Below are 25,700 nucleotides of genomic sequence, written 5' to 3' on the forward strand. Positions count from 1 at the left end.
ATTGCCCCCTTCTCCGCCCCCCAGTAGTTAATCTGGATGCCATTTGGTCGGGTTTCGAGTCATTTGTGAGGAACTTGTTCTGATTTCCTGCTTTATCCCAGCGCCCGGCCCCGGCACCGAGCCTGGTAGAGCGAGGCTCAGGAAATGCTCTTAATGTTCGCCATGTGCTCGTGGGACACTGAGGTGCGCGTGGGACACTGAGGTGCGCGTGGGACACTGAGGTGCGCAGAGACGCCCGACTTGGCCAAAGAGGGCGTCTCTGTGCCTTCTCCACTTTGGGGAGGGAAGGAGAAGAAAGGGCAAACCGGCGAGGGGAGGCAGAGCATGGAGGGCAGGAGGAGGGCTGCAGAGAGGGAGGGAGGGTTGCAGGGATGGAGTCAGGGCTCATGGTGCCCAGACCCCTGACACCCGCTCTGGGCAGATTCTGTGCAGGGTGCCAGGGACCCAGATGTGGTCTCTGCCCCAAGAGTTTAGTGGGGGAAACAGTGACCACACACTGTGGCCAGGACTATGAGAGAGGGAGGCCTCTGCCACAGCTTGTGGGGGGGTAGGTCAGGGAAGGCTTCCTGGAGAGGAAAATTCCAAACTCAACATTGAAGTGTGTGTATGACCTGCTAGCTAGGTAAAGAAAGGAGTTAAGGGTATGTGCCCCAACAGGGCATGGTCAGCTCTCTTCCCTCCACTTCCCTTATGCCCCACCAGCGCCCTGTGGTCAGCTACGAGATAGTCTAATATCATCTCCCGTGATCACCTTTGATCCTCCCGAGGGCCTTAGACTAAGGCAGGGCAAAGAGCCACGTTCCATTTGGTGATGACAAGACTGAAGCCAGAGAGAAACAGGACTTTCCTGGGGTCCTGCATCCAGCCCAGGGTGGAGTTGGCCTAACAGTACAGTGGGTTTCCTTCCAGGCCCCACCCAAAGCCCTTTTAACATCCCACTATAACATTCAAATAGGAGGTCCAGACCCTCAGCACAGCCATGAATGGACTTTCAGGCCCCAGGCTGGGCAGGCACATGGCCAGGGCTGGCAGAGCTTCCACCTGCGCTGCCCAGCTGGTGGTCAGAGGCATCAGGCGTCAGGAGCACACAGGGAACAGACACCCTGGGTCACGCCAGGACAGGCTCCGCCCCTCCCCAGCTGTGCAACCTCAGGCAATTCACTTCCTTTTCTGATTCTCGACTCTTTTGCCTGTAACATGAGGCTAATAATCTCTGTCTCACCAGATGGCTGTGAGGACTAAATGAGCTACTTTAGGTGTGCTCCTGGCACATAGCAGAAGCTCAGTAAGAGGTCGTTCCCAGCCCTTAGAAAGGGACCTTACAGAAAGGTCCAGGCGGAGACTGTCGCATTCTCTCCTGGGGCCGTACCTGGCCCACAGTAAATGCTCAGGCAGTACTTGTTGAATGACGAGGGAACAGGTAAATGAGTCTAGTTCAGTTCCCAGTAATGCATAAATCCTCAAAGAGACTCACATTTGAATCCTGGCCCTGTTGCTCCTAGCTGGGGCCTTGGGCAGGCTACCCTGGCCAAGCTTCAATTTCCTTGTCTGTGACGTGGACTTATGACATGTAGGAGGAACCGCTGTTTTGAGGTGCCAGTGCAGTGTGGGTGTGAACAATACCAAGGCCTGTGCCCTGGGGAGGCCCCACAACCAGCCCTGGGTCTGCTCCAGTGTTCTCGGATTGGCCCAGGCCTGCCTGGGGCTGCCTTGCTTCTTCTCTCCAGCCTGAGCCCATTGGCTCTATGACTTATGGAGGAGTGACCATGGGATATAGGCCAAGGTCCACTGGGCTGGGAGTCTTGGCTGCCAGGCAGGCCAGAGCAGGCCCAATGAGTCAGGTGTCTGCAGCAAGGCAGCCTGCCCTAGTCAGCCCGAAGCCTGCCCATCACAGCAACTCACTGATCACAGCAACGGAGTCATTCTCCCTTGTACATACTGTTGCAACTCCTCCCACCCGCACTGTACAGAAAAGGAAACTAAGGCTCAGACAGGGAGAGTAACTTGCCCTGGGCACATCTAGTGAGGTGTAGGGTCACCCAGCAGATACGGGACTCATAACTAGGTTTGGGAGCTCCCTGGCTGCAAGAGTTTCTAACCCATCCAGACTCTGGAGTCATCTGTTGTGTCAATGGAGTCAAGTTAAGCTTCTCAGCCAGGATTCAGGCCTCTGTGATAAGGTTGTGGCTGCTGCCTTCAATCCTCATCCCCTGCCGTCTCTTCCCCATGCTCTGGAAGCTTCAGCCACATGGGGCTGCTCTAGGCACACCCTGCACTGCCAACCTCTGGCCTTTTCATATGCCTCTCCTGCTGCTGAAACGCACCCAGGACCTACCCTCCCCATCCAACTCCTACTCATCTTCTCAGAGTCACATCAAAAGCCAAGCCCACCCATTAGGATGGTCATTATAAAAACAAAACAAAACAGAAAAGAACAGGTGTTGGGGGAAGATGTGAAAAACTGGCACCTTTGTGCATTGTTGGTGGGAATGTAAAATGGTGCAGCTCCTGTGGAAAACAGTTATAGCAGTTCTTCAAAAAATTAAACAGAATTACCAGATGACCCAGCAATTCCACTTCTGGATATATACCTAAAAGAATCGACAGCAGGGACTCAAAGAGATATTTGTACACCCATGTTAATAGCAGCATTGTTCCCGGTAGCCAAAAGGTGGAAACAACCCAAATGTCCATTGATGGATGAATGGACAAACAAAATGTGGTATCTACATACAATGGAATATTATTCAGCCTTAAAAAGGAAGGAAATGTTGACACAAGTTACAACATGGATGAATCTTGACAACATTATGCTAAGTGAAATAAGCCAGACACAGAAGGACAAATATTGTATTATTTCACTCATATGAAGTACCTAAAGCAGTTAAGTTCATAAAGACAAAAAGTAGAATGGTGGTTACCAGAGGCTGGAGGGTAGAGAGAATGGGGGTATTGTTTAATGAATACAGAGTTTCCATTTGGGAAGATGAAAAAGTTTTGGAGATGGATGGTGGTGATGGCTGCACAACAATGGGAATATACTTAACACTACTGAACCGTACACTTAGAAATGGTTAAAATGATAAATTTTATGTTAAGTATATGTTACCACAATAAAAAGAAGAAAAAAAAAAGCCAAACACTCTGGGAATCCATCCCTGATCCTCCCGAGCAGGTCAGAGCCCAAGTCTCATCTCATGATCACTAGCAATTCATAGTAACAATTATTTATTAAAAATTATTAAAATTTACGTTTAAAATTACAGGTGAAAAAGAGTACCAGAATGTTGTTTTAATTTACCTTTTTATTGCTCAAGTCAAATATTTTTTCCAGGTTTACTAATTGGCTCTATTTGGAAAATGCTGGTCTATTTTTCAAGAAGATAAGATACAGCAGCAGGGTCCCAGGAGCCCAGGCTAGGGGGAACGAGGGGCAGGAGGGACTGGGAAATGCAGGCCTGCTACAAAAGCCAGGCCCTGGAGGGCCAGCAGCCCTGCAGCAGAGAGCACAGCCCATCCTTCTAGAGGGTAGGGGACCCCCAGATTGACAAGAACAAGAAAATGAGGCCTCCGGTGGAGTGCAGGATGGTGTGGGAACCAAGTGGGAGGAGTGGGAGCTGACAGTTACCCGGAGTGATGTAAGTAACCAGGCTTATCCACAATATCTACCCTGCCCCTGGGGGAGGGAATGTCACCCTCGTGTCACAGATGAGAAAAGTATGAAGAATGAAATTATGAAGGGACTCATTCAAGGGCATACATTATTAGGGATGGAGCCCCACAGTCTTTCCACGGGGGCCCACCGCAGGGCAGAGAGGAGGCAGAGAAATCCCAGATGGGGAAGCCTGATAAATAATGGCTAAGGAAAGGTGGAGAGAGGTGGTAGGCTCCGTTCAGAGGAGAACACTGAGGAGGCGTGGAGAGGATGGGACAGCAGCGGGAGCGAGGGTGGCTTCTGTATGCAGCTGGAAGGGCCAGTCCTGACTCTCCCAGTCAGCGAGCTCACGCAGAGAGGGCGGAGCAGTGCCCATGGAGGAAGGGCCTGACTGGGGTTCAGCAAACTGGGTTCCAGGCCTGCTTGGGCACAGGCCAGTTCTGTGACCTGGGCAAGTCCTTTCCCTCCCTTGAGCCTCAGTTTCTTCCTCTGCTGAGCAGAGAGAGTAAAAACACGCCTTTTGCCAGGCACCGGGGCTTGCGCACCCCGCATTCGGCAATGCACCTGTTTTTCTGGCACACCTGGTTGTGCAATGCAGGAGTCTAAAGGCCGCTGAGCAGCGAAAGCAGAAACACCCACTGGGCGCTCCCCGAGCAGACGCTCGGACCCACCCACCGGCGGGAGGCGCCCTGGGACTGGGACCGGGAGGTGGCCGCGCCCTGGGCCTCCGCGCGCTCACCCTCGCCTCCTGCGCCGGGCTGGCTCTGGGGCGCCCCCCTCCACTGCCCTCCGCAGCCTCCGGGGCAACGGCGAGGCCCGGGGAGCAGCGGGGCAGCAATGGCGGAGCCGGAGGCCGCGGCCGAGGACCTGGACGCCCTCATCGACGACCTGGACTACCTCCCGGGCCACTTCCACCTGGAGATGCAGCTGAACTTCGAGCCGCGCTCGCCGGCCTCGCTCCGCGCCCGGGATCTGAAGCTGCAGCGGGACGGCCTGCGGCAGGAGCTCGAGCTGGCGGCCGCCCCGCAGCGCCCCGCCGTGCGCCACCTCCTGGGCGCCTTCGCCTTCTACCTGGAGGAGCTGGACGAGGCCCGCGAGCGCTTCCTCGAGGTGGCCCGTGAGGACCCGGGCAACCTCAACGCCTGGGCCAACCTGGCACACGTGTACGGACGGCTGGGGCAGGAGGAAGAGGAGGAGGCGTGCGCCGGGCGGCTGGCCGGCCTCATGGGTCTGCCAGCCGACCCCGAGACCGCAGAGGACCCCCAGCTCCGCGCCGCGCGCTGCCTGGCGGAGCAGGGCTACGCGCACGGCTTCGACGTGGGCTGCGCCAGCCCCGAGGAGCGCGCGCGGGTGCTGGCCGCCGGCATCGCGCTCTACGACAAGGCGCTGGGCTACGCGCAGCAGGTGGGTGACCGCTCCCCAGAATGGGAGGGCAGGGGTCGTAGCCCCTAAGGTCTTCAGGGATGCCCCTGCACCCCAGACTCTCCCCAAATCCTGGCCCTTTGGCTTTCAGAATACCTTTCCAGTGCGCTCTGCTCTCCAGCATCCTCCTCTTGGGGCCTAGACCAGGCTTGCACCTTTTCTCTGCTGGGCTGGGAGGGGGACCTGCTTCCTAGCGGGGCACCTGCCTGGGTTTCTTTTCTGGCAACGTGCAAACTCAGCACGGCAGCTCATCCCTCCCACCTTACTCCTCCCAGCAGGTACCTGTCCAGGCCCCTGTGTGCACCCACCTAGGTAAAAGGCACAACCTGACATCCGGCCAGAAACTTGGCAGCGTTCTTACCTCCTCTCTCCCCTCACCATCCCCATCCACTCAGACTCCAAATCCTGTCCCTTCTGCCTCCTCGCATCTCTAAGGTCTGTCCACTCCTCTCTGGCCTCCTTCGCCAGCACGGCCTCATTTCCTGCCTGGACCAGTGTGGTTGCCATCATCCTGCCTTGGTTCCTGCCCTCCGGTTTGGCCCTTCTGCCTTGTCCTCCACCCTGCTGCCAGGGTCACATTGCTCCATCTTGCTGGCCATGTCCCTCAGCTGCCTACACCCCCCTCCCTCCGTGACTCCCCAGTCCTGGCAGATAAGTGCAAGGCTCCCGGTGAGCATCTGAGACCCTCTGTGGTCTTCCTTTCTGCCCTCCCTCTGCCATGCTCCCCCTTCCAGGCAGGCTTTTGCCACTGTCTCCTTCTCCTTGTTCCCCCAGGGGCCACGTCTCCTTACAGCCCACCTTGCCACTCTCTCAGCCTCTTTCTGAGGTGCCCTTTGCTCTACCTTTGCCTGGAAGGTTCTGCTCAATCTTAGGTTTGTCTCAGACATCCCCTCCCCTAGCAAGGCTCCACTGACTTCTCCAGGCTGGTCAGGTGCCTCCCCTGGGCTCCCACAGCACTGCTCACACTGTCCGTTTAAAGTCTGTCTCCCCAACTCAACCTTGAGGTCTTTGAGAGTGGGGACAACATCTCTCTGGTTTTCCACTGTAAACCCAATACCTGGCACAGTGCCTGGCACACAGTGTCACTCAATAAATGTATCTTGAATGATACATATGCTGCTGTGTGTGCAGCACGGGGCCTGGCACTAAACAGACAAATACTAGGCATATTGGTTACCTCTGGCCACATAACAAACACCCGTCAGAACTTAGCAGCTAAAAACAACAAGCATTTATTATCTCAGAGTTTTTGTGGGTCCAGAATCTAGGCGTGCTTGGCTGAGTGCCTCTGGGCTGTGGTCTCATCTGAAGGCTTGCTCAGCTCGGGGAGGATCTGCTTCCGAGCTCACTCACATGGCTGTTGGCAGGATTCGGTTCCTCACTGGCTGTGGGCCAGAGGCCTCCCTCAGGTCCTTGCCACATGGACCTCCCATCACTTTTCCTGCTTTCTTTCATTAGAAGCAAGCCACTAGGTCTAGCCCACGTGCAAAGGTAGGGGATTACACAAGGGCACGAATTCCAGGAGATAACTGGCCATCTCAAAGGCTACCTGCATTGGCTGACAGATGGATGATGTAGAGGGCATTGTTCTCCTGTTATAGAGGAGGAAACCACAGCTCAGAGAGGTACCATGACTTTGCCATGAAGGCACAGCACAGGCCACGCTGAGCTGATAATGATGACATTTTATAACGGTTTAGATTATAAATGGTTTAAACCATTTAAACAACAAGGTTTCACAGGTAGATAGCACATGGGTAGCCCATTCACAAAGCCTCTGCACACCCCCTTGGAGCCTTTTCCACCAAAGCTTATGGCTTCCGTAAGAGGAAATGAGGAGTCAAGACCTCAGGGAGTGCGGGTGGAGGGCACGGACTTGACTTCAGAGGAGCAGTGCAGGGTAGAGGTTGAGACGGCTGACTCTGAGTCAGCCAGTCCAGGTCCACATCCCAACTCCCTCATGCTCTGTCACCTCCAGTCCATCCTTAGCATCACTGGGCTTCCATTTCCCTCTCTGTAAAATGGGCACCATAATGTCCTTCCTCCCCGTAAAACAGGGACGTCCTCATTTGGTTGATGTCATAACTAAGGGCTGATATGTGAACAACACCTAGAATGGAGCCTGCACAGAGACGCAGGATCACAGGCGACCCCTGCCTCTCCCGGCCTGGGAGAGCGGCCTCCGCGACCACACTGGGTGTAGCTGTGGCTGTTGCATGGGGTCAACAGGGACCCAGGTCTCCTGTTTTCAAGCCTGAGCTGAGGCTCCGAATGCCCACTGCCCTCAGTGGAAGGCATGGCCGGCACTGTGTGTATCCAGTGTGGTTGTGGCAGCAGAGCAGGACCTAAAGAGCCCTGGGCCAGGAGCCGGGAGCCCTGCTGTGGGCCTCCTCCTGTCTGGGCTGTGGTTTCCCCATCTGTGAGAGGGGGTGGGGAGGGGGGCTGGATGGTCTCCAAGGTCCCTTCCTGCTCTCGGGGGCGCTTACTGGGGACAGCTTCCTGGAGGCAGTGAGCAGGGGGGTCAGAGGTTCGGGTGTAGGGAGGGAATGGAGGCCCACTCCTCCCTCCCTGCCCCGGTCAGCCCAGCTGCAGTGGGGGCCGCCCACCCCGTGAGTGACTGCCCAGAGGACTGTGTCAGGCACAGCCCTGCCCGGTGCTCCAGGAGGGGAGCTGATGGCTGGGTGGAAGGTGGCCGCCAGGCTCTGGGCTGCATCCTTGGGCCTGGCCCGGTGGCTGCTCCCCATGTTTGCACAGCATCCTCCAAATCCCAGAAGAAAGTTGGGGATTTGGAGCCCCCCGTTTTGTCCTCAGGATTAGAAGAGCTCATGCTTCTAAAGTACCCAGCACAGAGTAGGTGCTCCAGAAATAGCTTCAGTCAAGACGACAGCGATGATTTCGTATAGTTAGAGCCAAGGCTTGGGTCCCAGCACTCGGCTCTTTTATTCTTTTGCTGTTTGGCTTTGGACAAGTCACTTTTCTTCTCTGGCCTCGGTGTCTGCTTCATAAACACTGAACAATAGTGATCTCTGCCTCAGTTTCTTGTGATTATCCAATCAAATCATGGGGTGAGAGTGCCCATAAACTGGTACATTGTGGGCATGTCTGAGAGGCATCTGCTCAGCATCTTAACATTTATTGAGCACCTACTGTGAGCCCTGTCTGTAAGAAGTTCTGCCTTTAAGGAGCCCGGGGACAAAGGGAGGACCAAACACCAGTTGCTTCATTAACTAGTCTTGCCTGAGCCCCTCCTCTGGCAGCGGGAGCCAGAGGGGCAAGTCAGAGACGTGCCTACGACTGGCTGAGGTCACAGGCAGTCATTGCACGGCCTGTGCCATGTGATGTCCCCTCTGAGTGCCGTACACCAGAGAACATACACTCTGAACTGAAAACAGTCCCCCGGAGGCTGACAATGGAAGTGCACTTTGGGGACATCAGGACCAGGTGTTGGAATCAGCACTGACCTGGCGAGTCCAGGTCCTGGAGATAGCGTGGCAGTGAGTGAGATTCAGAAAAGGAACACTCCCTTTCAGCACAGGTGACTAAGGGAAGCTTCTGGAAGAGGCAGGAGTAGACTGGCAGGAATGAGCTGAGGGCACTCCCAGCAGGGGTGTGGAGAGTGCAAAGGTCCTGGAGTGGGGGCTTGCAGAGCCTGAGGGCTTTAGTGACGGCTGGGGATGAGGCCTGAGGGAGGGCAGACAGAAGCTTCACAGGGACGGCCCTGAAGAACCACTGACGTGGTCTCTGCCACTTGGGTCCTGCCCTCCTCCTTAGCCACATTCCCTCTTACTGCCCAGCAGTCCTAAACCACTTGTACTTCTCCAAACACGCTGTGCTGTTTCTTACCTCCCTATGCAGGTACTATTCCCTCTGCCTAGAAAGCAAACTCCGTCCATCAAAACCCGGCTCAAATGTCACCTCCCCCTTGAAGCCTTCCTTCGTACAACACACAGCTTCCCACGATAATATTCACGAACGTCTTCTCTGGGTACCTTCCAGACTTTGTCTTAGAGAGTCCTCACAGGATCCCTCTGATCCCATTTTATAGATGTGGGGACTGAGGCAGAGCAGGGCTAAGTCGCTTGCCCAAGGTCACAGAGCTAGTAAGTAGCAGTTGAATCCACTCGTCTGCCTGACTTCAGAGCCTTTGCTCTTTCAGGAGAGGTCAGAGAAGTGGGGGTGTGATGAGTGTAGTGCAGATGGCTGGCGGGGTGGGGAGGGGCGACCCCTCAAGGGCCGCCTCCTGGCCATCTACGGTGGAAGAATTGTTGAGAGAGAGGAGTGGGGAGAGGGCTGCTGTGTACTGCGGGGGGGGGGGGGGGGCGGGAAGGATGAGGGCAGAGAGGGAGTCAGAGTTGGGGCCGGGGGAGGAGGGGTGGGACAGCGGAGCAGCGGCTGTGAGCCCCCACTGAGCGGGTCGCCCCCACAGTCGCACAGCCGGGGGTCTGACCCTCCCCATGCTGCAGCTCCATGAGCTTTTCCACGCTGACGGGGCTGGGGCTGTCCCAGGCCGGGAGGAGCCCCTGGGGCTCAAAGGATAAAGAGCAGCTGCAGAACCAATGAACGCCGCTCATCTGCCAACTAAATTACAAGAGAAAACATGATAAAAGTTAATAATTCAGCCCCTAATCCAACAATAAGCAGAGTGTGCGTGTGAGTGGGTGAGCCTTGGTAACTCCCTTTCGCGGCTCTTCATTCCCTCCTGTCTTCCTTTCTCAAGTTACAAAAATATCACCCGGCAGATGGCCTATATCTGTCCTTCCCCCTCCTCCCGTCACGCCCCACACACACACTCACACCCACACACACACACTCTCAGATGTGACAAATCTCAAGGCTGAGTGGGTATTAGGAGCGTATGCCTTGGGGTTGGACAGACCAGGTTAAAATTCTGCCTCCCGCACACGTGGCTGCAGGCAGGACACTTCCCTTCTCTGAGCCTCCATTTCCTCATCTGCAAAATGGGGTTCTACCGTCTATGCCCCAGGGTTGCTGTGAGGATGAAGGGAGAGCGTGAAAGGCTCCAGGCAGGTGCCAGTCACATTAGGGCCCAGCCCTGCTCCCTGCCCGCCCTCTGCCCTTTCACAAGCCTCTGGCTTATCTCCTGGTGATTTCTGTCCTCCTCCCTCTCTCCTGGGCCTCTTCTAACCCCACCACCACCCAGTGTCCAGCACTGGACACTCAAAAGGAGTTTGTAACTGTTATTAAACTTAATTTAGTTGAATACCTAGATTTTAAGTCTTAAAATCCCTATTATTTTTAAAAAATAAGATAACTTGAACCTATATATCTCTGAAAAAAAAATCCCTGTCCCAAGCTAACCTAGTTATTTGAGTTTCTTTCCTTTTCCCAGAATATTGGTGGCTTAATACACACATGCATACACACAGGTCCACTTGCACACGTGCACACATGCAGGTCCTACGCCCGGGCTCACAGCCCGGGCAAGCCCTGGGGGGTACCAGGAACCCCCACCACGGTGGGTCCTCTGGTCCCAGCCTGCCCAGGCCCTGAGCTCAGCACTTTCCGCTCATTAGTCATCTGATTTTTATTCACCCTCACAGACACACTGCCAGTTGGGTACTGTGACTCCCCATGGCACCAGGGACAGGACAGGCTCGGAGGGAAGTGGCTTGCCCAGGGTGACCAGTGTACCATGGGCCATCTAGATTTCACCCAGCCAGCTGGGGCAGGCGGGGAGGGAGGAGGTGCTGGCAGGCCGGGCAGACAGCCTCACAAACAAAGGTGTGGACATTCCAATCATTCGCCACACCTAGCAGGGTGGGGACCTGGCAGGAAGGGCCGAAGGGCACGCTGGTCAGCGACCCCAGGGTCCCTGGTGCATGCACAAATCTGAGTGGTTTGATTTGGTTCAGCCAGAAAAGGAGATGGATGATGCTAGATGGTGCACTCAGTATCATGCACTTGTGTGCTTCTCATAGATTATCTCACTTGATCCTCACAGAAACGCTGGGAAAGCAGAACTGGTATTAACCCCATTCTACAGATGAGCAAACTGAGGCTCAGAGAGGTATAGTGACTTGCCTGTGGGCACACAGTCATGAATGGCTGGCAGAAACTGAACTCAGGTCTCTCAGACATAAAGCCCAGGCTGAGGGACAGCTTTCCTGGCCCCGGCTTTCTGATGGCCTTGGTACCACACACACTTGTATATCAGCGCCTCCTGCGTTTGCTGCTGGCTTCTCTCCCTGCTTACCTAGCAAGTCTGGGAACTCGGTCTTCCCTCCTCTTTGATACAGGACCCCAGAGCCAAAGCCGCCTTTAGCATCATCTGGCCCAACTGCCTCTTTAACAGGAGAAAAGATCAAGCATGTTAAGGGCGCACACAGCATGGACCCCTGGGAGGAGCTGAGAAGATTGAGACAGCACCGTTATTCCTACAGAGGGCAGGAGACTTCTCAGACCCACCCAGCCCGACCCGTGCTGGAGGTGGGTTTTGGACCCAGGCCTAGACAGGAGATGGCCCTTTTTCTCTAGGGACAGTGGAATAGAGAAGTGGCTCAACGCAGTGCCTCAAGTTTGGGGAACCGGGGCAAAGCAAAGGTGACCCCCAGACCCTGCATCTGCATGAGACCTAGGACCAGAGAGGGGGTGCAGCGGGGAGCTGCAGTCAATCTGCTCAAAGCTTAAGATCCATGCAGAACTGTCCAGGGCACCCAGGACAGGGACACATGGGTGACTTACTTCCATGACATTGCACCCATCCCCCCAAATCCCCTCCACCCAGTGGCATTGACCATCCCTGCCAACACGCCTGTGACACAGGCAGGCCTCGTGGGCTCATCCTCGTTTGTAGATGCAGAAGCTGAGGCCCAGGCTGGGCCAGCAGCCTTTCCAGGATCCCCAGGGAGGTCGAGGCAGGGGTGGGCCTCCAATATCATCCCTCTGTTTACTCCCCACCCCACAGAGGCAGGATCTGGGTGGGAGGGAGAGACCCCTGCCCTGGCCCCTCTGTGCCTGCCCCACAGGTGGCAGGGCCTGGCCAGGCTGGGTGGAAGCAGGGCTCGGGGTGCAGAGCAGGGATGATGCTCTGTGTCATCACAGAGGACATTCCAGTTGTGCAGGAAGAGCATATTCCTGAGGCCTGCTGCCTTGTGACTTTTGTTTCTGCAGCGTCAGCCCGCACGGGGTCGGCATGATGAGGTGGAAAGAACAGGGGCGTTGGCGGGAGGCAGATCTGAACTTGAATCCTGGTGCTTCCGCCCTGGGCTGCGGGGCTAGGCTGGTGGCTTTTTTCTTAGCCTCTGTTTCCTCCTCCGTAGAAGGAGGAGGATGCATTACACCTTTTCAGGCTGCTGTGAGGGTTTAGTGCCACGATGCCCTACACTGCCTGATGGAGAGTCGATGCTCGAGAAATGTTCCTTCTCTTTCCTCCTCCTCATTCCTCCTCCCCTGAAAGAGAATTAGTCAGCTCTCAGGAACGGATTCATCTCTCAGGAAATGTAGCATACAGCGTCATCACGGACAAAGTTCAAACTGCAAAGCAAATATTTTCTTTAAGAACCAACAAGGTCTCTGTGTAGCCTATTCAGATGCATAGAGATTCATAAACCAGTGGAATATTCAAAGATCTTCTATTGACATCCTTTAAAATAGCCAAGCCCCCCAACATTTCCTTCTTTCTGGGGGCACCTTTTGAAGTAAATGGAATGGCTAGGGTCCATCCTCGTACTTGCCGAGCCAACACAAACCTACCCTGTAATGGCTTATCCTCATCTTACTGTTCTCTGCTCCTTCTGCCAGACCACCCACCTTTGTCGCTGACCCACCCAGCTGTACAAGCTTGGGTCTCCAGGCTTCCCTGAGGATCACAATGTCTGATCCTTTTGCTCATTTAAAAAGACACCCACGGGCCAGCCTGTGTTCCCTCAGCTCTCTGCGTGCGGCACAGCGGGAGCCTAGTGCTGGGCTTCTCCAACTTCAGCATCAGCAGGGGGCCTGTTAAAACACAGGTTGCTGGGCCCCACCCCCACAGTTTCTGATTCAGAGTCAAGAATTTGCATTTCTATCCAATTCCCAGGTGATGCTGATGCTACTGGTCTGGGGACCACAGTTTGAGAACCACTGTGTAGGGTAGTGAGGGGCAGGGTCTTTGGAGCTCAGCTGCTGGGCCCCCAGCTCTGCTCCCTTCCAGCTGTCCTGCTTGAGCCACAGATGCTTCATCTGCAAAATCGGGACAATCATAGTCCCTCCCTCCTAGGTAACCCCGGAGAGGGTCAAATGGGTTAACATAGGCAAACTGTGTGCCTGGCGCATGGCAAGTACTCCGTGAAATTTACTACCACTTCCGGGTCCAGTCCAGGCTCTCACACGAGCCGTGTGACTTTGAGGACATCATCTCCCCTCAGTTTTCCTGTCTGTACTAAGGGGGTAATGATAACCCCCTTTACACTCCACACAGGGTGCTCTGAGGGCCACGTGGACTGTGTGGGTGCACTCTGTAAATGGCAAGCGCTGTGGAGCAAGGGGTACAGCGGGTGTGAGTACCTGCAGCAGGGCGTTGTGGGAAGAAGGTGACCTTGGAGTCAGAGACACCTGTCCTGAACTAGCAGGCTGAGTAGGCAAGTCTGCCTCTTCGAGCCTCGGTTTCCCCATCTCTAACATGAGGAAATAATAGTGAAGACCCTTGCCTGAGGCCCGTGCTTCACTCCCCCCTTCAGCAAGTCCCGGGCTCTTAGGATTTCACTCTGGGGTCAGCGCTGGTGCCTGGGTCTCGCCCCGTCCCCTCCCGCAGATCTGCACGGAGCCGCAGCCTAATTTGAGACCCCCCAGCTTGAAGCCTGGGCTGACTCACGTGCTGGCCAGCCCCCTCTCGCAGACCTCGGAAGCCCCGCTCATGGGGTCCTGAGGAGGATTAAGCGAGAGAAAGGGTGGGCGTCCTGCCCGGAGCCCGCGTGGGGCAGGCCCTCAGCCAACATTCCTCCTCTGGTGGAGTCCTTTCAGCCCCTCCCAGGCTGCTCCAAACGAGCCTCTGGGAGCCATCAAGTCTAGAAGCGAATTCCTTGCAGCCATAAGAGGTTTCACAGCAACTTTCTTCTCCGGGAGAGAGTGAAAGAGCCCTCCCTTCTCCAGAGGGGAGGGGCCATCAGAGGCCTGTTTAATTTAATTTAACGCACTGTGGCTCGCCAGGTTGCCCCTGGTAACAGCTTCAGCTGCTGCTTCAGTTACAACCTGAAGGATTTTTAAAGAAACAGCCCACTTTAGGGCCAGAACTGCACAGCAAAGTGAGTGACCTCCACCACCTTCATCACTGGATGAAGGATTAACGCTGAGGCACAGCAAGGCCTCCGACCAGAGCTGTCTCTATACCATCAACTCCATTCCATCTCTGCAACCATAAGCCCTCCTGCAAATGTCACTCTTAAGCGGGATCTGAAGAGGGACTATGTTTGGGATTTGTCATACAGATGTCACACAGCTAGCTACTTATCTGAAAATCCATTTTAGTGTTCAAGTGGAAGGGGAAGGAGGAGAGTTACCTCTTAGGAGTTGCCCCTGCAATTCAAGCATACTGCCACCAAGTGGCACTATCGCTTGCTTGGTGCAAACCATAACCAGGCTCTTGAATCACCTAAGACTATCAGAGGGGCCGGCTGGTGGCTTAGTTGTTAAGTTTGAGCATTCCACTGCAGTGGCCCGGGGTTCACAGGTTCAGATCCCGGGCAAGGACATACACACCATTTATCAAGCCATGCTGTGGCAGGCGTCCCACATACAAAGTAGAGGAATATACGCACGGATGTTAGCCCAGGGCCAATCTTCCTCAGCAAAAAGGAGGATTGGCAGCAGATGTTAGCTCAGGGCTAATCTTCCTCCCCCACAAAAAAAAAAGAATATCAGAGTGGTGGGAAACCACTGGGTTTTAAGCCCTGCTACTAACTAGTGTGTGAACATGGGTAAGTTGCTTCACCTCTGTAGTTTCAGTATCCTCAGAGATATAATAAGGAGATTGATCAAGATAACTGAGTATTGGGACAGACTTGGGGCAGGACTGTGAAGGCATGAGCTTACATCCCAGCTGTCATGCACTAACTGTGTGGTTTGGGCACATAATTTAATTTCTTGCAGTCTGAATACCAACAAGAGAGTGGCTATGACCCAGGGAGAACCTTGAGGACACCACCTTACTCTCCAGCACCGGGGACCCCACAGGGGATCTGAGGCCCTAGGAGCACCACAGTGGGGCAGGGAGGGGGTGAGCAGGATGCCTCTGGACTCCAGGGCCTGAGACCTCATTGCCCCACAAGAAACTGAAATAGGTCGCAGTGGACAGAGCAGCCTCCTGGATACCCCTAACCCCACTCAGTGCTAACCCCAACAAGGAGAAGGGAGCAAACGTCTACGGAGCATGCACTCCGGGCCTAAAAGTGTACATGGGGCCAGAGATCAGGAGATCACACCTACTAGCAGCCGTGGAGCCCGAGGCACACGTGCCTTCCGTCTTTCCACGCTGACCTGATGTCCAGTCTTTGGCCGGCTTGGCCCACAGAAGTTGTCCCATGAATCCGAGGCCCCTCCCACGTGTCAGGTGCTGTGTAGGTAGAGCAGGTGAGGTTACCCAGCAGCCCATCCCAGCCTTTTGCTTTGGCCAGTGTCCCCACTGAGCTCTTGCAGTTGTTCTTTTACCCTTGGGACCTGCCACTCTCCCCTCCAGACAGCGCTGTTCCCAGCTGAAGCCCCCATACACATATTCCCATCTAAGTAACAGGATTACTCTCCAAGGTGGTGTGAATGTAAAAACACAATGCATCTTGGCACTCCCCAGCTCTAATCTCTGCTATGACTCCCCACTGCCCTGCACATGAGCCCCAGGTCCTGAGCCCGGCACTCAGGGGTCCCTCCTGATGTTCATCCCCTGTTGGCTCGTCCTCCATCCCTTACAACTGGGGTCCAGCCACTCAGGCTGCATGCAGCCCCCAGCACACCGTGCTCACTCATCTCTGCGCTTTTGCTCACAATATCCCCTCCGTCTGATGCCTTCTCTCATGGTATCCACTGGGGGCTCCTCTTTGGCCTTGAGAACCCTGCTCCGGCTCGTCCTCCTCTGGACGCCTGGGGCATACTCCTGGACTGTGTAGGATGCCTCTTCCCACAGCCCATGGGGCTTCCTCTCGGTGGTCTGGCTCAGGCCCAGGTTCAAGACCCTGCCCCGACAGGCATCACACTACTCAGTGGGGTCTGACTCAGCAGTCCCTTCCTCTCCTCCTCGCTCTAAGCTCATCCAAGGCCTCCCCAGAGCAGCCGCAGCCCCATTCACACACACCGTGCTCCGCGCTCACCAGGCTGCCCACACATCTCCATGCTGAGCCCTCCATCTGGAATGCCCTTGTCCCTCATCCACCCTCTGGATTACCACTGCTATTCAGGACACCCCTTAAAGCCCATCCTTGGTGAGACCTTCTCAGGGTCTTCTGGCGGAGAGTGGCCTCTCCATCCTGCTGCATGTGTCTGCATCCCTTTCATGGCCTTGACCAAACTTGGCCTTGTACTATAGTTGTTGGCAACCTGGTGTGGTGAGGGGAGCATGGGCTTTGGAGCCTAACAAAGGGGGTTTGAATCCCAGCTCTGACACTCACACGCTGTGTGATCTTAGGCAAGTCACTTTACCTTTCTGAGCCTCAATGTGTTCCTCTGTAAAATGGGGATGACACCTACCCCATAGGTTGCTGTGAGATTGAGATGATGGGTGTCAGGATGCTGGCACAGGCAGGCACTCAGTCGAGCCCTATTATTTATGTCTGAATCTGTTTCCCCAGCCAGGTTGTCAGCCCACTGGGCAGGGTGCAGGTCCCATTCAGTGCCACATGCCCATTGCACCCAACAACAGAGCCTCACAGCACAGATGCCCAGAAATGCCGGCTGGACTAAATGGGTTCACCCTGGCTGGGGTGGGGGTAGGGGGATGATGGAGGTCCTGAGCTGAGGAGGCCGCGGTGGGGGGCAGGGGCGGTGAGTGCAAAATCGAGCCTGGAAATCAACACAGGAGATGAACGTGGAGGGCGGGGCTGGGGCCTGAAGCAGAGCTCTGATATGCACTAGGGGTTTTATTAGTTTTCATTAAAATTCCTTCCCGAGGCAGGAGCAGCTACTCCCATAAATAACGGCATAAATATTTTATCTGGTGCCCAAGTCGGTATAAATGCACAGCAAGGCTGGCAAGAATAACAATGGGAAAACAGTTCAGGGGGGTCCTGGGCTGCAGCCGAACTCACTCAACATGCCCAAAGGGGCTTTCTCAGGAAGGTGGCAGCTGAGGGACGGTGCCAAAGGGGAGACGGTGGCCAGTGGAGTGTGGGCCTCGGGGCGGGGGCAGATCCGGAGCCCAGGTGGGGCTCCAGGGGGAGGGGAGCTTAGCTTGGGAAGCCAGCTGGAGGGGAAGAAATTCATCCCACACCAGCTCCGTGATGGGCACCTGACTTGGGGCATTCATACAGGTTATCTCGTCCAATCCTCTGTGGTCAGAGAAGTGAAGTGACTTGCCCAAGGTCACCCAGCCAGCCTGTGGCAGAACCAGGACTATGATCAAGGGTGTACTTGTTACTTCTTGGGGTTCAGAGAAAGCATGGGAGTCTATGAACAATGGCCTGAGTACCTCAATAACAGCAGCACCGGCCCTTCTCTGCTTCCCTAGATCCCGATGGAGGAGAAAAGGGGCTGGTATTTCACCATGGCAACGCTCTTCATCAGGTCAGGCTAGGGGGTGGGGACGGGACGGTGGGGAGGGACAGAGGGAGAGGTGTGGTCTGGAACCCTTGGGACCGAGAGGTGGCTGAGACCATCTCCGAGGCAAGGGCTCCCCAAGTTCCCCTCCCTGCCAGTGGCCAGGGGATGACTCATAGCACGCTGCGCGGGATGGGGGGGTGCCAACCAGCTGCATCCCCTTCTTGGCCACAGGCTAGATGGCATCTTCCTCGAGCTGGGCAGCGAGGAGCAAAAGAGGCTGCCCGCCTTCAACCGCACGCTGGCCCTGCTCCGGCAAGTCCTCAAGTCCTCGGACCCCCACCACCAAGGTAGGCGCCCGCGGGGAAGGGCAGGAGAGCAGCCTCTGCCTGGTTTCCCCTGCACCTGTCACTAGCACTGCCTCTCTTTGTCATTGTCCCCAGCTCTAGCACCGTCTCCCTTTTTTGGACCCCGTTTCTCTCTCCCCCACACCTTCTGTCCCATATATTCATTTGTTCATCTCGAGGAGCTCACACACCCTGCACAGGTGAATACGCCAATTGCAAATCACCACAATTGCATGTATCCAGGTGTGTGTCCCATGGCCTAGAGGGTAAGAGACAGTTCTCCCCTCTTTCAGCCTCTTATCCCCATCTTATGGTTGGCGGATGAAGGCTCTGCTGAAGAGGAGTTGAGTCCTATTTTCACAGGGCCACATGGCCAAGACAGGGGCTAGAGCTCCAGAGCTGCTGGGAGTGGAGTCAGCAGAGAGCTCTGCCCCTTCGGTGAGGTCCTCTGAGTGACAGAGTAAACACAGAACAAGTGCTGAAATGTGTCCACCCATTCACTCACATGTCCCCTCTCCCCACCTTTGTTTCTCTCGGTCCCTGGGTGGCCCTCAGTGATTTCATGCCACTGGCCCTCCCCGTCTTCCTGGGGGCTGACACCATGAGTGGAGCTGCCACCCTCCCTCCTCGTGGCTCCCCTCCCTCTCTCCCCTGCCCTGCTTCCTGAAGACCCCTCTCCCATGCTTCACCCCCAGCTCTGGGCTGGTGCTACCTTGGGATGCTGCTGGAGAGGAAGGACACCTTCTCTACCACGCCCATGGGCATCCATGACTGCGGGTACTCGGGGACCGACCCCCTGGACTGCTTTGGCAAGGTACGTGCCCCCAGCCACACCCACTCTCCAACTGGGCCGGAGCCTGAAGGCCCAGCCTCCTCTCCTGGAAGCTGCTCATCCCCCTCCTCCATCCCCTACGCTGTGGTCCACTGGGGAAGTGCCCTTTCCAGATCTTTCTCTCCATCCCCTCTCCATTCAAAACAAAAGTGCTCCTTGTCATCCGTCCTCTTTGCCTAAGAACCAGACCCTCCCATGCCCAGTCTGGCCCAAGCACATTTCTCCAGCCTCGTCTTCTAAGCTAGTCACCATTTCCCAGACATACGCTCAGGCTTGTCCCCTTCAGGCCTTGGTTCTCACTGTCCCTTCCCAGCCCCAGCGGCCTAGGAGAAAGAAGGTGGGTTTACCTGGGGTCTCAATGCCAGCTCTGCCCACAGGCTGTATGACCATAAGGCAAGTCACTTCCCTCTCTGAGCCTCCTCATCTGTTAATTATGTGATCTGTCTACCTTCTAGGTTATTGAGAGACTCAAAGGAGGTTATCAGACAAAACTGTTCATTGTAAAGTATTCTTCAAGCCTTATTCTTGGCACCTCACTTATGTGGCAGTATCCACACTTGGCTCAGTTCTGAGTCATTCCTGGAGGCCGGGGCCCCGTGATATTCATTCCCCTGTGCATTCCGCACAGGGCCGTGCGCGAGGCTCACCCTGCATGTTTGCTGGTGGGTAGATTAATGAGCAATGTCTTGATGAGAGCTCTCAGGACACAGCAGAGCATAAACACTGCTTCATGAGCGTTCTGAGAGTTGGGTCCAATTTAACAAACGCACCTCCTTCACCTCTCCTCAAGCACCTACTCTGTGCTGGGGCACAGAGGTGAACAGACACGGGGCCCCTGCCCTGCAGGAGGTCACCATCTCAGAGGCAGCAACAAACCCAGGACAGGCAGCATCCGTAACAGTATAGGGGGTGAGTGCTGTGGCTCAGACAGAAACACTGCACTGTGTAAGTACCAGAGAGGTGGAAGCGGGTTCTGGCCCCTCCTCCCACCTGCCCCAGGGGAATGGGGGAACACTCACTGGATGTGTCTGAGGAGGAGGGGTCTGCCCAGGTTCTGGAGGGATTCACTGGACATGACCCATGAACGTGGCAGGGAGCATGGCAGTAAGTTGGGCTCTCGGGAGTTGAGTGCCAGTGAGTTGTACCTGGAGTGTTGGGCTCCATGATATGACTGAACTTACTGGCAGGTGGAGGTGGGGAATAAGAGCATTGTGGGGACATGGCTCTATCAGAGACGGGGTTCCTGTAGGTTAGGCACCATGCAGCCAGTTCTGGCAAACAACTAGACCAATGGTTTGCTCTTACCCTCCTCCCTTACCCAGGCCATCGAGATTGCCAAAGGCCAAGCCTCCATCCTGAATCGCCTGGCCAAAATCTTCCACTTCCTAGGAAAGCAGGATATGGCCATTGGCACCTGCAACATGGCCCTGGATGTCCTACGAGATCCGGAGCTCAACTGGCAGGCGTACTGCACAAGGGCCAAGGTGAGTCAGCTCCACCCGTCCTGCCATCGGGAATCAGAGGACAGGACCAGGGGCCAAAGGCCATGGCGCCTTCATGCACACAGATTGTGTTCTGTAAGGTTGTTGAGTGAAAGAAGGAAGGAGCCTCCCACCCGCAGCAGCATCCCTTCTACAATGACCTAGCGATAGTCAGACCTACCAGGGCTGAAATCTGACTCTCCACTTATCCCTGTGGGACTTGGGGCAAGCCACTTACCCCTCCAAACCTCCGTCCCCAGATCTGGAAGATCTGGATGATAATACTATCTTAAAAGGGTGTCAGGAGACTAAGTGAAGTAGCAGCTGAGACACCAGGCCTGGAGCATGGGAGGTGCTCATGAAGGGCAGTTAGGGTATGTGAGAGGGGTCTGAGGCAGAGTTGGAGCCCTGGCCTCCGTTCAAGTCCCACATCACCACTTACGTGCTGTGGGGCCGCAGACAAGATGGTCTTGCCCAAACCCTGAGCCTCAGTTTCTTCGTCTATAGACTGCAGACAATGGTACCTACCTCACTGAGTTGCTACGAGAGTTAAATGAGAGTCTATGTGTAGGACGCAGCCCTCAGCCCATAGTGAGAGCTCACAGTGTGTTATATTAGGTGACTTTTAACTGACTCCCTATCTCTTCAGGTGTCCACAGCGTCCTTCAGCTCTGCAAGTCACAAATGTAGCTGAGGGCTGCCTCCCTCTGGGTTCCCCCACTGGTCCCAGATCTGCCCTCTGCTTGGGGACAGAGACCTGGGCTCTCCATCTTCCTTGCTCCAGACTAAACAGGCTAACCACCACCCCCCTCCTTCACAACCTTTCACAGGACATGATGGCCAATCTGTTCCCCTGGTCTTGGTCTCGATGACATGATCATTTTGTCAGCAGGTTCTAGGCAGGAAATTCTTTCATTGTAGTTGATGTGGTTGTTATCAATAGTAATGACATTAATCATGATAGTGAATAACAAAACATCCTGTAACACTCTGCATTTCACCCAGCACTTTCACGTTCGTGGTCTGATTTACTGCTCACAGGATCCTGTGAGAGAGGCTGCTCGTGTGTCATTCTACAAATAAGGCGAGAGGCAGCGAACTCCCCCAGGGTTCTGCCTTCAGTCAGTGGAACCCCAACCCTTCCTCTCCTCACCCCATCATCTTATGTCTTGTGTCTTATGCTCCTGCCTCCCTGTAGCTGCACAGGTCACACTTAGGACTCAGATGACCAGCCTAGCACCAGGATGCAGAGGGGAGAGGAGGAGGACGGAACAGAGGGAAGGGAACTCACGTTATCCGTGTGAAAGCCTCAGTCGGTCCTGCTGTGACCCAGGAGGCCCCACCTGGCCCATTCCCTCCAGCCACCTCCCTCTGCCCACCCCTGGCTCAGCTCCCTTCCTCCCAGCCACACTGGTCTCCGCTGTTCCTGAGGCACATCTTGCCTCAGGAATCTGCCCAGGACGCTCTTCTCCCAGGTAGCTATCTGATTGGCTTCCTCCCTCACCTCTGGAAGGTCTAGATGAACAGGCAGCTTCTAGCACCATGGCACTGAAAATGCCAACCTCTCGCCAACATCGCACGTCCTCCTTGCTTGGTTACTTTTTCTTCTTAGCCCTTACCACTCCCTATTTATCATGTTTATTGTCTCTCCCGACACTACAACACAAGCTCCACGAGGGCAGGGGTCTCGTCGCTTTGCTCTCCACTGCATCCTCAGTGCCTGGCACAGCCCCTGGTACAGCAGGCTCCTGAGGAGTATCTGCTGAACGAATGAACGAACTGAGCACCTACCATATGCTAGGTCCTGGTGAGAATATGTTCTCCTAATCGTCATGGTAACTCTCCAAGGAAGATATTAGTGTACTAATTTTTTGTATGTGGAAAATGAGGCTCACGGAGGTTGAAACCTCCCCCAGCTCATGTGCTAATGAGGGGGGAGGGGCTGGATTCAGCCAAGTCCCACTGGCTCCAAAGCCAGAGCTGCCCACCCCCCTCCCCCACTTCATGATGCTATCTTAGAACCAGAGCCCCCCAATGGTTATAAAGTATTAATACTCTCAACAACAATGACCCTCTTTTTCTTACTTCCTCCTCCTCACCCCTCCCCCACCCCTCCTGAACCTCTGGATTTTCTAAATGATCCAGGTGTGGGGAAACAGGAGGACGTGGGGATGAAAGCAAGAGGCTGGAATTATTTGTGATTTGATGCTTGTAAATTGGGGCCACCTGCCATTCTTCCCCAACTGCTTACTTACACAGACTCTCAAAACAGGTGCTGCCGTCCCATCTAGAACAGCCCCTCCCCCAGGCTCCTCTATCCCGTCCCCCTGATTATGTTTCATAGCACTTAACACTACTTGAAATGGTGCTGTTGACTTGTTGTTTATGACGTCTCCCTACTAGAATGTTCATTTCCACCAGGTCAGGGACCTCATCTGTCTTGTCACCCCTGCACCCCCAGTACCTAGCACAGGGCCTGGCATATGGTGGGCACTCAACACATATTTGTTGAATGAATAAGTGAATGAAAGAGGGGCTCTTACTTCATCTAACTCCCTCATTGTACAACAGGGAAACTAAGGCAGAAAGGGGAGCCAAGGTTGGCACAGGACTCAGACCTAGGACTCTCAGGTCCCTGTCTCAGGGCCTTTCTGCTGTACCACAGAACCTCCCTGAGTTGCTGCTAAGAAAAAGGCTGGCTTCATTTAGGGCAGAAAGGAGGGCAGGGGTCGTTGCTTGGAGTCTCTTCCCTGAGCTGACTCTCTGGGCAGATCCACATCAGAGCCTACCTGCACGACCTGGAGCGAGGCAAGATGGGGCTCGGGGGCATGCCTGACAGGAACCACCTGGCCTGCGCCAAGGCCGACCTCGAGGAAGTAGTCAAGGTGTGCCCAGGCCTCAGGACCTACCTGGACATCGGCCAGGTAAGGCAGTCTCTTGGCTTGGGTAGCCAATGGCTTACTCTGCCCGGCCAGGCCTGGGTATGAGGAATACAGGGCAGCCCTCTGTGTGATAACAGTACCCACCTCCTACAGCCATGGTGAGGATGAAATGAGATGATCCATGATCGCATGATCTAGCTCTAAACTCATCAGTATGGACCATCATCCTTTTTCAGGAGTGCCTTCTGTGCACAGGAAATGATTACCAAGAGGTGACAGTATCATAATTTTACATGAGAAAACTGAGGCCCAGAGATTGCCTCGCTCAAGATTACGTGGCCAAGAACGGTGGGGTCGGAAGTGGACTCGGAGTCCTGTCTCTCCTTTCCCAGGGGCATGGCACCAAAATTTGCGATGAATAATTGTTGAAGGAGGGAGGGTGGGAACGAATGAATGGAATTTTTTAAAAAGCAAGTGTGGGAACGGAACGAGCGGGACAGGGGAGAGAGGCTCACCCTGCCGCCCCCCGCCCTCCCAGGTCTACTACTACATGGGCGTGGACGCGGTGCAGGAGCTGCTGGCGGTGGACGAGGCGGCGCTCAACCAGGCGCTGGTCTTCCTGGCCAAGGCCGGCGAGTCGGAGCTGGGCGCCACGCTGCCCGAGCTGCAGTTGCTGCGCGGCAAGTGCCTGCGCATCAAGGGCGAGGAGGCCAACGCGGCGGCCTGCTTCAAGCGCGCCGTGGAGCTGGACGACGCGGGCTCCAGCCACACCGAGGGCTTCGGCTGCCTGCTCGAGGCGCTGCTGGCGCAGTGGAGCCAGGCGCAGCTCAGCGACGGCGAGCTGGGCCGCGAGGTGGACGCGTGGCTGCGCCGCGCCCAGGGCAAGTACCCGCCGGCGCGCCTGCGCCAGGAGCTGCAGCGCGTGTGGCGCGGCCACACAGCCGAGGTGCTGGGGCTGGCCCGGGCCTTGGTGGCCCAGGGGCGCCCGGCGCTGGTGCGCCTGCTCTTCGAGACCATGGAGCGCGAGCGCGTGGGCGCGCCGCGGGGACGGCGCGCCTGCTCCGTCTGAGGGACGTCGAGGCCCCGCCCCGTCCACAGCTGACTGGACCAGGTCGGGGCGCTGGAAATGGACCCGCCCTGCCATAGGCTGGCGGTGGAGCGGGGCCAATTAGATCCTCTGTCGGGAACCGCAAGCGGGGCGTGGAGGCGCCAGCGCAGTTAGACGTGCCCGCCAGGCAGAAAGGCTTGGTTAAGGAGAGCAGGGGAGGCTGGGGCCAGACTCGAGAGGCCACGGGGAAGCTGCCAAATGAGGGACAGAATTGTGCAAATATGCAGAAAAAATGAGATGGCCGAGAGTCTCCAAAGAGAAACAGAAGATAATCGCCTCCATTTGGGAGGCTTTCTAGTCCCCGTGCGCAGCCCCTGAGGCCTGACCGCCTGTCCTTGCATTCCCGTGAGCCACACTCTGTTCTCGTAATAAAGCCCTGTTGACTTAAGTTGGCCGGAGTGGGTCTTGGGTCCTGCAGCCAGGAAAGCCGGGGCTAGAGCAGAGGGCAAAGAAATCTGCACAGTGAGCGGGTAAGGGGCCGGCGGAGTCTACGCCTGTGCTCAGGGCTCTTTCCACCCGTCTAGCAGTCTTCCAGCAGGCCTCATCCTTGGTCAGCTTGGTCTGGAAGGCCCGGATACTCCCTGAAATAAAGCCATCAAGAGAACCTCTGCTTGACTTCCCTGTTCTTGGGGGAACCTACGGGCCCCACCCATGAAGAAGTACCACCTGTGCCCAATCTTGAACCTTCTACAAGAGAGTGAAGAAAATCTTGGAATTTTACACTGTTGGAATCGTAGTCACAGAATCTTAGATGTGGAATTTTATTGTCAAAGGCTTAGACTCTGCTGCCAAATCTTAGACTGGCCAAGCTGGATTCTTGTGGCCCCACCTACAAGAGCTAACTTAATCTAAAATTCCAGATTAAGTTCTTGCCAGACTCCAGGAATGCTGGTTGGACGTAACTGCAATGGCAAGACGCCTATGATGGTTTGTGATTTATTTTGCATTTTCCCCTTTCTTTAAAGACTTATACTCACTGCTTTGCTCATCTCCCTGATCCTCAGACTGTACCAGGGACAGGCCAGCAGCCCTGCACTGCTTCTCATGTCTCCAGCGACAGATGGAGAACAGACTGAGAAGTGCAGTCCTCAGAGGTCACACACTGCCATCCTCTCATTGCACAGATGGCAAGATTGAGAGCCCTAGAAGAGAAGGGGCTTGCCCAAAGTCATACTTCCTAGCCTCTCCACCCCTGTACTCAGACTTACTTCTAGCACTTTTCAGGTTTGTAAAAATACTAATAAACTGATTAACACTGAAGCATTAATTTTTTTTGCTTTAAGGGTTTGTGTATC

At 55.2% G+C, this 25,700-nt stretch overlaps 1 protein-coding gene across 1 annotated transcript; it reads left to right on the top strand.

Moving 5' to 3' along the window:
• Window positions 1–4,462: 4,462 nt before the first annotated feature.
• Window positions 4,463–25,700, top strand: TTC22 (tetratricopeptide repeat domain 22). The gene is made up of 7 exons (XM_004438603.3): window positions 4,463–5,059; window positions 17,727–17,782; window positions 17,990–18,105; window positions 18,798–18,916; window positions 20,257–20,418; window positions 23,187–23,339; window positions 23,836–25,700. Exons 1-7 carry the CDS (start codon window positions 4,493–4,495, stop codon window positions 24,364–24,366), a joined length of 1,704 nt encoding a protein of 567 aa, XP_004438660.1. The 5' UTR covers window positions 4,463–4,492; the 3' UTR covers window positions 24,367–25,700.

The sequence above is a fragment of the Ceratotherium simum genome, chromosome 22, assembly GCF_057802395.1.
Source record: "Ceratotherium simum simum isolate JZ-2026a chromosome 22, ASM5780239v1, whole genome shotgun sequence".
NCBI lineage: Eukaryota > Metazoa > Chordata > Mammalia > Perissodactyla > Rhinocerotidae > Ceratotherium > Ceratotherium simum.